General features: G+C 40.4%; 1 protein-coding gene across 2 annotated transcripts in view; it reads right to left on the bottom strand.

Moving 5' to 3' along the window:
• Positions 1-18,520, bottom strand: part of LOC310957236 (dual specificity protein phosphatase CDC14AB-like) — a 58,661-nt gene that overhangs the window by 20,557 nt on the left and 19,584 nt on the right. For both annotated transcript variants that reach the window (XM_083927722.1, XM_083927723.1), the window contains 4 exons: positions 11,762-11,837; positions 11,465-11,557; positions 11,272-11,351; positions 2,450-2,516 (listed from right to left, as the gene is read on the bottom strand). In XM_083927722.1, the coding sequence (XP_083783848.1) occupies positions 2,450-2,516; positions 11,272-11,351; positions 11,465-11,557; positions 11,762-11,837 (316 nt within the window). The remainder of the gene's footprint in view (positions 1-2,449; positions 2,517-11,271; positions 11,352-11,464; positions 11,558-11,761; positions 11,838-18,520) is intronic.

Below are 18,520 nucleotides of genomic sequence, written 5' to 3' on the forward strand. Positions count from 1 at the left end.
AGAAACTGATTAAAATGTATTCTTTTAAATCTTGCAGGTGACTAGGTTCCATCAGGCTTAGTCCACATTACCTGTCTATACGTGGTGGTGCCCCTTTGTAACGACTATTAATTAATTAGCCTAATTATTACTTAATAAGGTGATTAATTCATTTATTATAATACGTTTAGTTCTCTCTTATCCTACACGGAAATCAATTGAAAAACCCATTATAATGCATTAAATTGTAAAATAAAAATACATGTCATGATGTGAGATTATAATGTTTTAATGTTTGAGCTTTATTTTTCAGTTGAATATTTTTTGAGTGCCAAATCTACGACGGCGTATAAGGGCCAAGTAGGAAAAAATAAATAAAATACAGACCCGGGAGAGGGTGGTAATATTTCGAGAAACATGTCAGAGATTTATGAGATTAAAGTGCAAAATATTTTATTTGATATTTTAACTTGTAACAACACATCGTTAAGGTCCTGAGGGGTTTGACTGTTGGTAGTTGTAATTGGTTTTGTTCAAAATGCTTATTGTTGTTGAAACGCTAGCTTGTTGTTGTTGGTAAATGGACTGGACTTGTACTTATACAGCACCTTTCTAGTCTTCTGAGTACTCAAGGCGCATTCACACTACTTGTCACATTCACCCATTCAAACAGACTGCAGTGGACATCTACATACCATCTAATCCAACCATTCTCACCAAATTCACACACTTATGCACAGCACAGGGAGCAATTCTGGGTTCAGTGTCTTGCCCAAGGACACTTCGACATGTGGTTCCGGGGGAATTGGATCGAACTGCCAATCTCCCGAATGGAGGACGATCCACGCTACCACTGAGCTACAGCCACCTGTTGCCATAGCTATTAGAAATAGCAATAGTCACACCTGAAAGTTGCTAGCTGCTAGTTTTTAAATTAGTAAATCTGCAAGTTCTTTCTCGTAGATTTGATCGTTTTTAAACTAGTAAATCTGCAACTCTATTTTCTCGTAGATTTACCACTTTAATCTCATAAATCTCTGACATTTCTCACTAAATATTACCCCCCTCCCCCAGGTAAGTATTTTATTATTTTTTTCATACTTTCTCATATCATTCATTTTGATCTCAACTTCAAACCTGTTATGTTTCGTGACTGTATCTTGCATGGTTCAAGATTCAAGAACCTTATTGTCATTGTGCAAGCATAACAGTATTGCAACAGCAACAGCAACCCCCCCCCCCACACACACACACACACACACACACACACACAAAAAAAAGACAGACAGATAGACAAACGGACACCTGGCAAAATACTCCAAAACCTTCTCCTGTGGTAATTCCCGCTACAGTAGGTGACTCCAGGACCACATTTTGCAATGATGACACACACAAACTCACAAGGTGAAAATAATACTGGCATCACTGTCACATAAAGAATCAGGTAATGTACTGTATCAGAGGCTGCTGTCACGTTGTACTAGAACATAAAAAAATGTCATATAAAAAATATAGTGAGTTCATAAAATCCTTGTCCTTTTCAAAAACACATTTAAAATGCAAAATTGGATAATGGCCTGTAGTTAGTAAAGAGTAAAACATCTAAACTGTTGTTGTTGTTGTGGTCTTTAGAACAGCAGGGAAAACACCCATCTGAAGAGAAAAGTTTACTATATTAAGTAGCTCTCCATCAAAAAAACTATTTTTAAAAAAAGGATGTGGGAATGTGATCTAAAATGCAAGTTGCTGGTTTTATTTGGAGATAACTTTGCCACACTTGTTAGCATGAACCAGGAAAAATTTCCTCACATAAGAACACATGTTCTGGGGTATTAGGATTCTTAGGCTGGCATTGACATAAATTGGATCAAATAGTTTCCCTATTAAACTTACTATAAAAACAGGGTTAATTAAACGGTCAATGGATGAATGAAAGAGGATGTTGGCTTGTCAATGATCAGTTTTGAAAAGTGTGCTTGTCTTGCATGTTTAACTGTTGTACATGGTCAGTTGTTCACAGAAAAATTATTCTTTCCTTATTTCCTTGTTTCACCAGAAAGATCGGATTAGACATCTTTACGAGGTTTAGTGGAGCCACTGTGTCAAGGGTTGAGCTTAGTTTAATGTGAAAACTATCTTTAATAAAATCACAAGAGGAGGGTGAAATTTCTGTAATAAAATTAGCAGCCACTTCAGTGGTAAGATAGAGTTTCTTACAGTTTGCTGTATGAAACAATCAACAAACAAAAAAGAAAAGGTTAGAGTCATCTCCTACTGAGGAGATAATAGCACACAGGCCGTGAGTTATTACAAGGTCTAAAATGTGAAATCTGTTGAGTAGGTTGAGTAACTCGGGATGAAAATGTATACAGTTCAAATGATTTAATAATTCCAAAGCAAAATAGTCTGAATTTAAAGTTACATGAGCAGAAGTGTTTCACTGCAGTTAAGTGTCATTTTGGTTGTTTACCTTGCGTATTCCTTGTAAGCAGTTGAGCACAGTAAGGTTGAAGGAGCATTCTCCGGCTGCTGCATCCCTGTGGGATACAAAACACATGTAAAGACACACATCAGTTTACTTGTAGTGATTTCTTCTTAATACACTGATGTTGATCCTATTCATCATGATGTTGTGTTGGGCAAAGCTTGTGAAAACATGACAAGAAAGAAAGACATATGGATATTTACCCATGTTCTATCTCACACAGGTTCCGGCCTCTACTGAACTCTATGTGTGATACTCTCCTCCAATTACAGCACACATTCACCCGCAGAAATTTGCATTAACATAGCCGGCTAATCAGAATGTGCCTACCTGAAAACATCTCCTACAGTACCTATATAAAGCAGTATGCACCCCTGTCTGCTACCCTTTTTCTCTGCAGTTTGCTCATTGTTTACTCTCTCCATGGATGGAGTCACGGATTTAGTCTCAGAGGTAGAGCGGGCCGTCCTCCATTTCGAGAGATGAAGTAGTGTGAAAGCGCCTTGAGTAGTCAGAAGACTAGAAAGGCACTATATAAGTACAAGTCCATTTACTATTTACCATTGGTTCTACTATGTTGGTAGACTGGTGTGCAAATTTCTTTCCCCACATTAGCAATGAGCCATCGCATTATCTTGTGAATTAAAACAATAATTGCGATAACTGGAAGTAAATAATGTTCCACCAACCGGGAAGAAAGTCTTTAAACATATAGGAAGGCTCTCTGTAATGCCAGAGCAGCCTATTACTCATCTTTAATAGAGGAGAATAAAAACAATCCTAGATTTCTTTTCAGCACTGTAGCCAGGCTGACAGAGAGCCACAGCTCTATTGAGCCATGTATTCCTATACCCTCAGTAGTAACAACTTCATGACCTTTTCAATGATACAATTATAACTATTAGAGACAAAATCAACTCGCTTGGCACCAATTTTTCTTCAAACCCAGGAACCTTAGAAACACCTGAAGAACCTGATATATACTACCCCCCCTGTACTAGATATGATTAATATGTCTTTATCAGCAGGTTATGTACCACAGTCTTTAAAGTAGCTGTAATTAAACCTCTTCTTAAAAAGCCCAGTCTTGATCCAGGGGTTCTAGCTGTAACATTAAGAGCTATTGTTTAAGTCTTTGTTGCTAGGGACCTGCCAACCAGTTGTCGTTGTTGCAACACGGACCTGTTTTAGGATTACACGTAGAATTAGCAGGCAACTTAGAGATGTAATGTAAACACATGTGTCAAAGTTTAATAAAAAGTAAGTACCCAGTTCGGTAGAAATAAGAAATTCTGCAATCTTCGTGATTTAGAATGAGCAGAATATAACAAAGTGGCAGCGGTAGCTGACCTTGCCTGAGTATTGAGCGCAGAAAGAGAGTTTTGCAGCAGTGACTTTGCCTACGGTGGAGTGACTTGAGTTGACCTTGAGTAACCTCCCGCCATGAAACATGGATGGAGTAAAAACACCACAAATCCTATGCATGGATTCCGGTAATCTTTGCGGACATGAAGACGTGGAGGAACGAGGTAATGCTCCACGTGGACTTAATGATGGCGGCAGAGGACGAAAAGAAGAAAGTGAAACTCTTCAGCTATCTTGTCGGCGAGAGTGGCAGGGAGCTACTGGACACACTGATGGGTGACATACCTGCCGATGCATGGAAGGTAGATGACAAAATCAAGAAATTTGATCACTATTGCAACCCGGGCTTTAATGAGCCTGTGGGGAACGGTATCTTTCTTTAAAAGAAACCAAGGCACCAGTGAAACTATTGACAGTTATGTCACAGAACTGAAACTGCTGACCGAAACGTGCAATTTTGGGACTCTGAGAGACTCGCTCATTTGTAATAGGATTTTGTGTGGATGAGAGACTGCTGCGTGAGAAGGACATGATGCTGGACTCATGCATACAGCTTTGCAGAGCACAGAACAGTAAAGCCATCTCTGGACCGTTGGAGGAGGTTCATGCAGCCCGTCAGGGATAAACCAGCAACACAGTGGAATGCAAGTTTCACGGGAAAATGCATGAAAGAAGTAAACAGAAATGCTCAGTATATGGTAAGAAATGCAAAAAAGGTGGACAACCACTTTGCTGTTAAATGTAGAGCTTGCCCAGAACAAAAAGAAATGAGAAATGTGTACAATGTAGCCGAATGTCAGACTGTGTATGAAGAAATCCTCTTGTAACTGAAGCAGGTACTGACAATGTTAATACAGTGGACACTTACAAAGTGAAGGAAAGTCAGCTCTTTGCTGGTCTGCTACTGTACTGGACAAAGATTCCAAATTGACTGTGGTGCTAGCTGCAATATTATCCCCGATTGATCTGCTTAATCCTGACAGAAAACTTGAAGCTACAAAGACTACCATTAACGTACATCAAAACGAACTGAAGCCACTGGGGAAATGCAAAGTAAAACTACGGAACCTAAGGAACAAAAAAAACATACCAGTTTGATTTCCAGGTGGTGGATAAAGACTACACGGTGCCACTACTTGTTAAAAGAGCCAGTGAGGCCATGAAACTGATAAAGGTGCAGTATGAAAACATTATGGCAACAGACAGCATCGTCACCACAGAGAGCAAACAGTGGCCAATGGAACAAATAAAAGCAGAGTATGCTGAGGTGTTCACAGGGGACGGCTGTCTTAAGCCCCGTGAAGCCTGTGCTGCTACCAAAGAGACGCGTGCCAGTCGCCATGATGAAGCCACTGAAAGATGAACTGCAGGATCTGCAGAGCAGTGGCATCATCAAACCAGTAAAATGCAGCACAGACTGGATCAGCAGGATGGTTGTTGTAAAAAAAAAAAGCAGCATATGAAGCCAAGACTATGCATTGATCTGCGACCCTTGAGCAAGATGTTTAAGTGCAGCCATTTCCCATTACCAACCACTGAGGACATACTCCCAGAACTGTTGAAGCATGTTAAGCTAGAAGATGTGTCCAGTTACCTGGCAACATTCTCCACTTCTTTCGGACGTTACTGATGGCTATGGATGCAAATGGGGATAAGTACAGCCCCTCAAAGAAAGCTCACACAAGCCCTGGAAGATCTGCCTGGCCTATATATTATCTCTGATGATGTGCTGATCACAGGTCAAGGTGAGACACAGGAGACAGCTGAGCATGACCATGATGAAAAACTGAGACTGTTTCTGAACCAATGCAAACAAAAAAACATCAAACTAAATGCAGACAAGTTCAAACTGTGATAAGAGGAGGTTGCATATATCGGACACTTCCTGACAGCTGATTGACTAAAAATAGATCCAGAAAAGGTGCGTGCCATCAAACACATGCCAAAACCAACAGATGTGAAAGCTGTCCAGAGGCTACTGCGCATGGTAAATTACCTGGCTAAGTTCTGCCCACACCTCTCTGAGCAGTGTGAGGTGCTGAGGCAGTTGACACATAAAGACTGTGAATGGGACTGGACAACACAGCATGAGGAAGAAACACATATGCAGCAACTGAATACGGAACTAACGTTATGTGCACAAAACCAGGTCCACTTTCCTTACCTTTCTCATTCATACAGCTCTGTCACCCACAGCCCAAAAACCAAAACAGTTCCCTACAAAATATCACTCACTGTTTACTTATTTATTGTAGTGTCCCTCAGTGATCAGACGGTGAGACTTTATCCAGTTTGTTGCAGCTTTATTTCTGACTGAACACATGCTACTGTGGGCCGTAGCCAACGCCAAAACAGAACAACCTTAAAACCCTCTTTACACATTAGCTCCTAGCTTATAACCATCCCACAACTTCCGCTATTTCCACGGCCATCCCCCTCTCAACCAACTACAGGTTTACAGCATCTCAAAAACAACACGCAACTTCACTGACCTGTGGGACATCTCAGTGATTCACTCCAACATTGACACTCACATATTAACATTAACAGTCACTACAGTCGGTTACATTATTATTATTTCCACCCTTATTATTTGTAAGCAGTAAATGTGCCAGGGCTGACGTCAAATCCCAGAAGTTAAGCATTGCGCTGGTTCACATAATCCAAAGGGATTATGTCCGAAAATAAGATCTGTGAATCACGTTTATACTTACACGTTTTGTTCAGTCAATCTCCACATACTGGCAGGGCCACTGGAAGTAATTTTGAACAGAGGGTGCTGTGAAAAAATTGTTTGAGCCTATAGTTCTATTTAACAATACATTTTAAAAATAAATAGATTGAGATTCTCTACTTTATTGTCATATACACTTCCGTGCACACAGCCAGGGTCTGTAACACACAGGCATCAGTTCTCAGATGAATATGCGCTATTAATTAAACATCACAATGAGGCTATAACAATTAAATAGATTTGGTCAGCTGGCATGAATCTGAGTCTCCACAATCCTTTTACGCACATCACACGGAATTAATATCCGAATATTAGACACATTATTGAACGGTTCTCCACATCCATTACACAAGGAACACACAATCAAAAAAAAAACGTTATCCCCACCACCTTGCAAAAATAGTGATGTTAAACTGCATGAATAGATACAGGACCAAAGTGGGCAGCGTCACCATGCACTTACTTTGAGCTACAGGCATGTCGCCATGGTTACAGGTGAACAAATGTCGAGGTGCGATCTGAGGTCGTGGAGATAACGTCTCTCATGAGGGGACGATGAACTGAATAATCAGTTTTTCTGTCTCTGAAAACATGGCTCTTGTTTGTGGCTGGAGCTTTGTCAAACATGATGCTACATCTTGGACTGTGACACCTCTGTATTTTGTGAGTTCGGCAGCTGGAGTTCCAAGTACCGAGCCGGTGCCACAGTACATGAGAACTTTTCATTACCACAACGCCGTGCAGGAAATCTGAAACTGGATGTTGGCTGGAAAGGCTCATCTAATCCAATCACCCTAGGCTCGGTTGTGGGTGCTGGGCCTGCCTGGCTGCTTACTGTTGTCGTGGTTGCGGTACTAATGTTCTTCTTCTTCACTGGTGGTGGTTTTTTCCAAAAAAATCAGAAATGCGTTTCTGTGCCATATTTCCTCCTCGTTCTGTCATTAGACGGTAAATTTACTAGTCTGCTGCAGCCATGGACGTTTGCTGTTGGAACGAGTAGGAAATCTCTATACTCTGTGATCAGCCTGCCTGACGTTGACAACGTAACTTCAATGACCATGTGTTGATAAGTCCTCAAAATAATTCAATTAAAATCCAAAATACATGTAATAGCCTACGTGCGTCAAAATAATTTCCCTAAATGTTCATACGGAATTTATAAATTGTGCAAAAATATATTTAATACAATCCAGGAGGAGCTGAGCTGTCAAGATGGAATAGTGATCAGAGGAGATCATGCTGTTATCCCTGATGCACTGAAAGAAAATGCTGAGTCTACAGTCTAGGAAACATCTTAACAACAAGAAAATAAAACTTAAGAAGGAAAAAAGAACTAACTGTAGGTTACTTCTGCAGGTCCATTTTACCAAGGAGAGAAGTCATGGGGGAGTTGGATTAAGTGGACAACATAAAGGCAGCCTCTGCCTCTTTGAGACAGTGAACAGGCCTCGGTTTGCCATCAACAATCTCACTAAGGGCGCACTCACACTGTCCTTCCATACCGTGCCCAAAACAGGTTTTACGGGTAAAGCCTAGTTCCTTTGACCAGTGTGAGTGCAACCGCTCCGCGCCTAGCTGCGACCAGCTGGCCGTACACAACCCGTTTGAGAGAGGTGGGCTTTTGTAAAGCGTGTTTGCACATGTACAAGCACAAGCGTGCGCACGTGTACGAGCATGAGGCCTACGGCGGCTCTGACGTCATTTTATGTGCGGCTGTTTGGACATAGAAAAAAAAAAAAAGACGGACCATGCGCTGACATTTAACAACAACAACAATGGTGGTAAAAGGTTCACTTTGGTGTGATGCGGTGGTGGAGTGTTTATTGCAGATTGCAGATTTGGTCGGATGAAAATATTTAAAAACAGTCGGACAAGACGCACAAAAACTCTGGAAAGATTTGTAAACAAAGCGACGCGTCGCGATGACGTCGTTTTATGTGCGCCTGTTGGGACATAGAAAAAAGAAGGAGGGACCATGCACGGACATTTAAAACAATGGCGGCGAAGGTTCACGTTGGTGTGATGCGGAGGTGAAGTGTTTACTGCAGCTTTGGTAGATGAAAATATTTGAAAAACAGTTGGACAAGACGCACAAAAACTCTGAGGTCAATGGAAAGATTTGTAAACTAAGCGACGCATCACGATGACGTCAATCAATGCGTGTGACGTGTGACATGTTACGGCGTGATAACGTATGGACAGGCAAGAAGCATTTGCGCGAGGCCCAGGCAGTGTGAGTACAAACGGGCTGGCCAGCATGGGGAGAGGGAGGGGGGGACAAGTACCCTAAAGCCCGGGGCAAGGTACGGGCGGACAGTGTGAGTGCGCCCTAAGAGTACACAGATAGCGAAGGGAAAACTTTAAGTCCAGCAAAGCATCTTCTTCACAGTGTCGAAACAGTGGCGTCTCTTTATCAGATTGGCGCTGTACTCAGGAAAGAGTTGGATGCAGGTTCCAATGAAAAGCAATTCCTTTTTTTCTCGGGCAAGACGCAAGACTTACTTTGTCCTGTAGGTTAAGAAGTTTGATTGGGATAGGCCAGGGCTTGGCTGATTCTCATCTGGTTATAGGTATACGGTGAGTCCTTTTGATGATAGGGGACTCGCAGAAGCTCTGTTAGTTCAGGAGTTTGGGGATCAGCTTGGACATAAAGCCGATGATGTTGTTGCCTTCCACCGACTCAGGAATATTTATAAAGCAGCGATTTGAGGATCGGCTTTGGTTCTCAAGGCTCTCTAATTTGTGATCAAAATAATTAATAAAATCAAGATTTTGTTTTTCAAGCTGCAGTACCCAGGTTCTCTGTTCCTGTACAATATCTTTATTGCTGCTGACACTTTGCTCTAGCTAGAGACATGGTGCTTAGAGAGGTTCGGATCAGATTTATACTTTGTGTCAAGGGATCAAGCTTCTCGTTGATTCTGCTCAATATATTGGTTTTAGTTCCTTAAATCGCATCCCAAACTGATTGCAAGAAGACTATGGGAGCTTCCATTCTCTTGAGCTCAGATGCTCCCATTGTTTGTGTTCAGTGTGCAATTAAGAAGATTGTCCTATAGTTTCAGGGTAATTTGAAACTGTAACGTTTAAAATAAAGCCAGATCTACATAACTGACAGGAGCTCAGGTGCGTGAAGTCACGATAACTTTTGTTATGATTAAGCACTAGTAATAATATTACATTGAATTGAATTGTCTCAGGAGGGCGGTGTGATTTGTGTGTGTGTGTGTGTGTGTGTGTGTGTGTGTGTGTGTGTGTGTGTGTGTGTGTGTGTGTGTGTGTGTCTGTGTGTGCGTGTGCGTGTGTGTGTGTGTGTGTGTATTATCCGTACAGGTTATGCAGACTATCCAGGCAGCAAGAGCGGGATCCACCAATGCCTGTCACAAGGCAAAGTGATGTGCCAATGCTGGTGTGGTGTGGCTGGAAAAGCCCTGTCCAAGAAACACATTGCAGGTTGACTTTGTGAGTGTTCCTCGCAAACCAACAGCTGGAAGAGACCCTCCCACTGTGGTCACTCGAAACACAATGTGGCAGTTTCGGAAGACATATGTACAGCAGTGTCATCATTCATGTGGTTCCATCTCTTGGACATGTTGGGCTCTTTTTCAGGGTCTGTACTCGCTGGAACACCTCTCGTGACATGTTACACTTACATTTTCTTGTACTCCTTCATGACTGGGAATGTGGTGTGCGGGGTGTCTTCTGTTTGTCTTTTTGGTTGAATAGTTGTTCTACCCAGTTTAGTTGCAAACTACTTGGGTTGGTTTGGGCCCCCTACTTCTCCGCTGTTGTGGCTTAGGTTATTCATGGTTAGGTGGGCCACTGTGTCTGTGTCGTGACAGGGTACAGTGCATTCATTCATCGGGCTCCACCTTCTGTATCCATATAGTCCAGCACCTACTGTATCCATTTGTCCAGAAGAGGGCATGCGTGTAGTTTTTTTGGCACAGGTCGAACCCTCTAACTAGGGCCCCTGTCATTCCCCTTTAGCAGAAAGTGGTGTGTACGGCCTTTTATATTGTGGGACTAAGCCCCCACCACAGCGATTTCTGGGTTGATCTAATAAGGAAGTGCCAAAAATGGCAGTTTTCCGAGTTGCCACTAGGGGCCGGTTTCATAATAGAGCAGTTTCTCATCGACCCTCATGTTAAACAGGCCATTTTCACAGCATAATTAAACATATTTAAGGCCTGGTACAAAAAAAACATTGTAGTCTGTATGTTTAGGTCATATCTCCATGACAACAGTAAGGGGATGAATATTTTTGTTCCAGGCTAGTATTTATTTCATTGGAGGTTAAAGTTTATGAATAATTAGGGGTGTGGCATCTCGAGTGACAGCAAGCTGCTGGCCCTCCCTTCTCCTCGGAGGTATACATCAGCCAGATGGACAATTCTTACTCCCCCAACGTCACATACATGCCCTTTTTTGTAAGAGGAAATTAGGCGGAGTCAAAGTCTGACAAGATGGAGATTCCCATAGGAGAGGATGATTGGATCAAGTTGAGAGAGGCTACGTTTATTTTTTATACAGTCTATGTGTGGGACTCATATTCAGGTAGGCACATCCTGATTGGCTGGCTATGTTTATGTAAATTTCAGTGGGTGAATGTGTGCTGTTATTGGAGAAGAGTATTACCCATAAAGTTCAGAAGAGGGCAAGTCTATTGTTTGTATGTATGTGTTTGTGAGTGTGTGTCTAGGCCTACCTGAATGGCAAGTAGCCTGTATTGTTTCCTGAGATCAGAGTCCTGTAGGCTTCTTCCGGGCTTCTTTTCAAATAGATAACCTACAGGGAAGAGGTTATATGTATATATAATAATAGACAGAAGATATACTGTAGTACAAGAATGAATAGCAGGATAAATTTATAAAAAAATATATATATAAAAAGATATTTACTGCATAGGCACCAATGAGAAGAGCAGCATTTGCTCTCTTCCTCTGGTCATAACTGGTGTAGTGGACCAGTTTCTTTCGAGATATCGTGAAGGACTGGAGTGACAAAAAAGTCAATGTCTAATGAAAAATCAGCAATAACGAAGTAATTTAATTATCCACATGATATAGACAATCAATTTACAGCACAGAGCCTTATTTCAGACTAAGAAAGTGGATAAACTTTCTGTCACCTTAAATCTCTATTACAGGTTTGTGATACTGCCCTGCATGCAAAGTGCAGAGCTCCGTCTCTGTTACCTTGAGCTTCTTTATGACTTTGCAGCAGTATTTGTACATCATGGCCAAGTTGAGTGGCCCAAAGTCTGCATAGAAACTGCAACACACAGAGAAACAGGTGAACGTGTCATACACTGTAGAGCTACCATCAAATCAAATAGAATTAAATAAATACGATCTATACTTTTTCTATAAGTATCAAAGTACTGCACATTGAAATAGCACCCACTTCAAATGCCATTTTCATGAACGTTATCATCACTACTACTGTACATGGGTATTGAGACAGGATGGCCCTACTCTATCTCATCTATTGGTAAGCTGGATCACCCAACGCATCAGCATTAAGATTCAGAGCAACTGCTTGACCATGGCGCTGTAAGAGGATGTAGTATGAAGAGCAACAATGGTAGGGTAGGCTGTACTTTTTAAGTGCTAAAATGTTCAAATCACAACATAATGCACTATGTAAGCTAGCTAGCTAGCCTCTTGGCCATAATAGCAAGCTATTCTTTTGTAGTCTGCTGCGTGTGAGTTGCCTGTAGAGAGTCAAATGTAAGACTGACCAGTACATCTTCAAGATTCAAGATTCAAGATTCAAGAAGCTTTATTTATCCCGAGTGTTAGAATAATTGTACATAAAGTAATCCCATATTTACTCTAATTATCTTTACATTTAAACTAACATTACTTGGTGTGTGTGTATAGCCAATTCGTGCTGAGTGGATGCAGGTCAAGGAAATCAGATAAGCGTGACTGTTGAGGAGACACCAAAAAGGGGGGGGTCTGTGAAAACACAGACCCTGCTCAACTGATTAATGACAAGACATGTTTTAAGGCTTCTTTAGAGTTGTAAAGTCATAAAGACTATGAATTTTCCATATGTCTTGTGTTGCAGCTATGTGACCCTCACCTTAAGAATGGTAATTCATTGTAAACATTGTAACCACCAATGCTAATAAAATCAAGGGGTTTGGCAGAGATTACCTCAGAGCGGTAGGAGACTGTAGCTGAACACATCTCTGTCCGTTCTCCTTGCAAGTAAAATAACTCTTGTCTTTCTCTCTTTTGTTAAGTTTTGGGTGTTTTAGGTTGCTTAAACCTGACATTTATTTGGTCCTTCGAGCCGGATACCAACACGCCTAAAGGATTCCAGCGGGTGTGGGGGACTCCAGGAAAGACCGTGGCCACGGCAGACTCCATAGAGTGAGTCTTTTAAGATCCTTTTCCAGGACTGGAAATCAGCTCACCCGCTGGGATCCGACGGCTGACGGTAATCCGTGAAGGGGAAAGACAACAGTGGTGCCACAGTGGTGAGTGAAGTTTCACTTAAAAAGATGACGAATGACTGAGGATCATTGCGTGTATAAAGCCCTGACAATTCTAGACACTATCAGGTAAAAGCGATCACTTAAATCCCGTAGAGGCAACGGAGGTCCGCAAAAAAATATTTAAAACTAAAAATAAAAATAAAAAATGATAATAAATGAAAATTAAAAACTCCGTGTAAAGGACGGCGGGTTCCTGTGATGCTAAACCCACTGGGAGACAGAGACCCGAAAGCTCTGTGTAAAAGGACAAGTGGGGTCCGGACGTCTTAAAAGTTCAGAAGAAAAAAACGGTAAAATTGTGTGAATGAAAGTTTGATTGTGAGTGTGATTGGAGATCAAAATACCACTAGGTATTTTACCTCATGCAAAACAGTAGGAATACAAGTAGCGAGCCTATTGTGGATGCAAAGGCAAGAATTCTCCACTCGGAAGAGTTGAAGTGAGAGTTACCACAAAAGGTAGTTTAATCGCTACCCTACTGATTAAAACCAGTTTTTAGAACACCCTATGTGTTAACAGGACTGGACCAAAATCTCGAAAAGGGGGAAACAAAATCGAACTAAAAGATGAACTGTTAATTAAAGATTGGAATGTTATAGAAAAAACAGGATCCTGATAAAATTAAATAAATAAATGGATAAAACAGTAAAAATTTGAAGGCCGGCCAAACACACAAAAAATAACTGCACTACAAGATGCAATTAAAAAAAAAAAAAAAAGACCAAAAAGAATCCCATAAAGATGAAACAAGAAGGGTATGAAGATACGGAGTATTGGATGAAGGCTGTGGAAAAAAGAAAAAGTAAAAGACAGATACTTGAAAGTGTAGAGAAAGCTTAAGCAAAAGAGGTGCTGTTTTATAAGAAGAAAGGATGATGAGACAGGACCAGTGACAGGAAGAAAGGAGAGACATAGAGATGAGGAAAGTGAAGAAAAAGGAGCTGCTGCAAAGCCAGTGGTTGCTGCAGGGCCAAAGGTCGTAGTGCAGGGATTATGTTAGTATTTTCTTTCAGGACAGGAAGAGGAGATCTACTACCAAGTAGGTAGGGGTAGAGGAGGTTTCAGAGAGAGCGAAATAGACAGGGACACAGGAGAAGTGCTGTTAAATGATCAGGACCTGCTCTCTATGCATAGTATAAGACCAGAGGTCATTTTGTATGTGAACGGTAAACCTTTTACCTTTTTATGTGACATAGGTGCCTGCAGGACTACCTGCAGATAACTAATAGATAGATGAATAGATAGATAAATAAATAGATAGATAGATAACTTTATTTATCCCAGAGGGGAAATAAGGTCATTGTAGCAGCGGTACAAAACAATCAGAAGTAACATAAATAAAAAAATAATAATAAAGAATGAATAAAATACAATATAAAATACAAAATATAAACTATAATAAGAGTACTGTATCGCAGATACATACTATATTACAATATACTATGTGGATACCAGGGTTTAAAACAAATCAAACAAGTGTCACTGTGAGATCTGCCAGTGGAAAGCTGACTGCCAGAGACATAACCCTTGTGGATAAGAGACCCAGATCCACCTGGACTGTCTTGTCAGCTATCCATCTTAATGTTTCCAGAATGTCCAGTCAACCTTTTGGGCAGAGACACTTGTTGTTGTAAGGACTAGCACGAATACCTACACCTGGATCAGATAGAGAATACGAAGCTAAACTAGGGAAAGACACTCCTGCTAAAATCCCTGTAACGTATTTGTATGGAGATTCAGAAAGTACAGCAGTCTGGTGAAAATTCCAAGCTGTATCGGATGTGGACCCCACCTCACATCTCCCTATATGAAATTAAAAATCAACAATGGAAAGATTTGGGTAAAATAGTGCAAATGGGGGAGAGTGCAACAGACGGGGTTGCCACATCAGTGAACACGTGGTACAGATAAAATACAGGTATGACCAGAAAAGCATTGTTTTGGCCAGTCCAAGTACAGGGAGGTACTCATCTGGACAGAAGAGCTCATTGAAACATTATGTTAGTGGAAAATGAGGAAGAACTGCTAAAAAAGTGTTCCAGATAAACTATGGTCTAAAGGACCAACTGATGTGGGACAAGTAAAAGGAGCATAATCAGTGCAAATAAGACCTAAAACTGAGTACAGACCATGTGTGAGACAATATCCATTAAAACAGGATGCACAAGAGGGAATAAAACCTGTAATTGAGGATTTAATTGCTGCAGGGTTAATAATTATATGCGAAGACTCCCCCTGCAACACTCCTATTTTTCCAGCGCATGGTGCAAGATTTACAAGCAGTAAATAATGCTGTAATTCAAAGAGCTCCGTGTGTTCCTGACCCTCATACGCTGCTAAATACTTTAAGACCAGATGCAAAAGTGTTCACTGTAGTAGATATCAGTAAAATATTCTTTTTGGTGCCAGTAGAAAAAAATTAAATTAAAAAAAAAAGGTCAATTCTGGTTCGCCTTCACCTTTGGGGGGAAAAGATACACATATACCAGACTTTCCCAAGACTGAGGGACCAACTATTTACTCTCAAGTGATGAGTGCAAGTATGGCTAAATTCCAACCTCCAGGGGGAAGCCAAGTGCTCCTGTATGTAAATTATATTTTACTAGCCTCCCCTGATATGGAGATATGTAAAAAGACACTATAGCACTCCTAAAATATTTAGCTGAAGAAGGTCACAAAGCAAGTAAAGAACAAGCTGCAGATGTGCAAAGAACAGATAAAATACTTGGGACACAATCTTAGTGCAGGAGGACGAACAATAGTGGAAGACAGAAGAAACTGCAATCCTCCAAGCTCCCAAACTAGTGACTGAAAAAATAGATGATGTCATTTTTAGGATTGACAAATTATTGTAGAACTTGGGTGCCTAACTATGCAGAAATAACTGCACCTTTGAGTAAATTAATGTATGAAGAAGATCTAAAAATGACATCCCAATTATGCTGGAATGCAGAGGCTGAAGAAGCATTCTGTAAAATAAAACAAGTTTTGGTATCTAGCACAGCACTAGCATTACCAGATTATGGGAAACCTTTTGTTCAAATGGTAGATTGCAAAGGATATTTTGTGACCTCTGTATTATCTCAACAACATGGAGACAAATCACCGGCTAGACATCTGTCTTGCATGTCTACTTTGCTGTCACAACACCATCTGACCATTGAAAGATGTACAACTCTGAATCCTGCTACGTTGTTACCCCTCCTAGAGGATTGTGTACAACATGATTGCCAGGAACTAGCAAAACAGACAGCTAAAGCAGAGCCAATCTGAGAGACCAACCATTACAAAAAGGAGGAGTGATATTTGTAGATGGTTACCCTAAAAAGAATGAACTACATAAAACCCTGACAGGAGATGCAGTTGTAACTCATACGACGGTGCTAAAAGCAGAACAACTGCCATCATATTATTCAGCACAGGCTGCTGAATAAATAGCACTAACTGAAGCATGTAAATTAATGAAAAACAAAGAAGTAACTATCTATACTGATAGTCAATATACATATGCTACAGTTAATACTTTTGTACAATATTGGAAGAACAGAGGCATGATAACCTCAACAGGGATCTAGTAACACATGTTGAACTTTTGACAAATCTATTGCAAGCGGTGCAACTTCCAAAAGCATTAGCAATATGTAAATGTGCAGCACATACGTCTTGCACAGATAGTGTTTCCCTAAGAAATGCATTTGCAGACGAAACAGCAAAAGCGTCAGCAACAGGTGACACAACTGTGTTGACAGTGCAATAATGCACAACTCTAGATCAAACTACTTTAAAATAAATGTGAGAACAAACTAAAGGAGAAGTTTGGATAAGAAATGGAGCAAAACTACAAGGCAACATGTATATGACTAGAATACAAACCTATCCTACCAAGAAACTTGTATAAATGGGCGGCAATATTGAGCCATGGGTTAACACATGTCTCAACAGGAGGGATGGTAGGACAGATACACCAACCTATGGATTCAAGTCTTATTTAAAATAAAATTAAAAAAAAGAAATTCTGTAGAGCATGTCTGACGAGTGCCAGGCACAATCCACAAGGTAATCTAAGACCGCGTAGAAGAACGTTTCCTACACCTAAATATCCATTCCAAATAATCCACATGGATTTTATAGAATTAAACCAAAGTGAAGGAAAAAGTGGGAAAAAGTAGTCCATTCATAATAGATGCTTTGACAAGACATTATTCCCAGGTAAAGGATACCTGAGAAAATCTATAGTGATAATGGAACTCATGTTGTAAACCAGATAGTAAAAAATATAATATAATATAATGTTTCATATTGATCTGAAGAATCATTGTGCTTACCAACCACAAAGTGCTGGCCTAGTAGAAATAATGAACGGAACTATTAAATAGATTAAAGAAGTGCATTGAAGAAAAGACATGGACGCAATGTTTGGATTTAGTAAACTTATACATAAATATCACCTGTACTTTTTAAATTGATACCTTATGAAATGTTCTTTGAAAAACCATATAGACTACCCCAATTAAAAAAAAATTAATTAAGGGGAAACGGATGATGAGGCTAAATTAGCTGATTAGATGAGGTCCATGTTGGAAAAACAAAAACAGAAACAAACTAATGAAAAACCTTTCCGTCCCCCAGCAGGAACTCCACCTAGGAACTGGGAGACTGGGTTTAATAAGAATCATAAAAAGAAACATTGGTATTCACCTAAGTGTGAAGGGTAGTATCAGGTATTGCTAACAACTCCCACAGCAGTAAAGATAGCAGAATGATTAACATGGATCCATCTAACACATTGCAAAAAGGTCATTTCGGTTAAAGACTCCGTTAGGGGAGGTGAGCAAAATCTGATAATAGGGTGGATTCAGACGTGTAGAGGCTGGATAGACCCGAAAGTCAGTGAAGCGTTTATAAGACACCAAACCAAGTAGAGGAGATTTGGCCAAAATGATCCAAAGATTGTTAGGAGATGCCATTTATTGCTGAGTGACATCTAACTGTTTAATAATAATGATCCTTTGTTCCTAATAAGTCTATGCATGTATAAATGTAGTGAACAAGGACTTTTTGCATTTGGAGAACCTACAGTAGCGTATACTCCAGATGAATGGTTCCAGGCGGCAACAGAGGGTATCTGGACATAATACCAATTGGTTATTAATGGTTGAACAAGCTGCTAACATGTCTAAACAGAATTGTGTAGCATGTATGAGTCCTAGACCCCTCTTACAAATATTCCCAGCTATAATTATCTAAATATGTGTAGCTGACATAATGAATAACACAAATCCTAGGGAAAATTGTAGATACTGGGATTCTATTTTCCCAATCACTGCGATCGACCTTAAGAAAGTAATGTTTTCTAGAAAAGTAGCACCAGGCAACTTTACATGTATAAACATGACAGAAGGAGAAAAACGACTAGGCAATCTCTCAAATGAATGGTGTGAAGTAATTG

The sequence above is a fragment of the Echiichthys vipera genome (genome assembly GCF_963691815.1).
Source record: "Echiichthys vipera genome assembly, chromosome: 15".
Lineage (NCBI taxonomy): Eukaryota > Metazoa > Chordata > Actinopteri > Perciformes > Trachinidae > Echiichthys > Echiichthys vipera.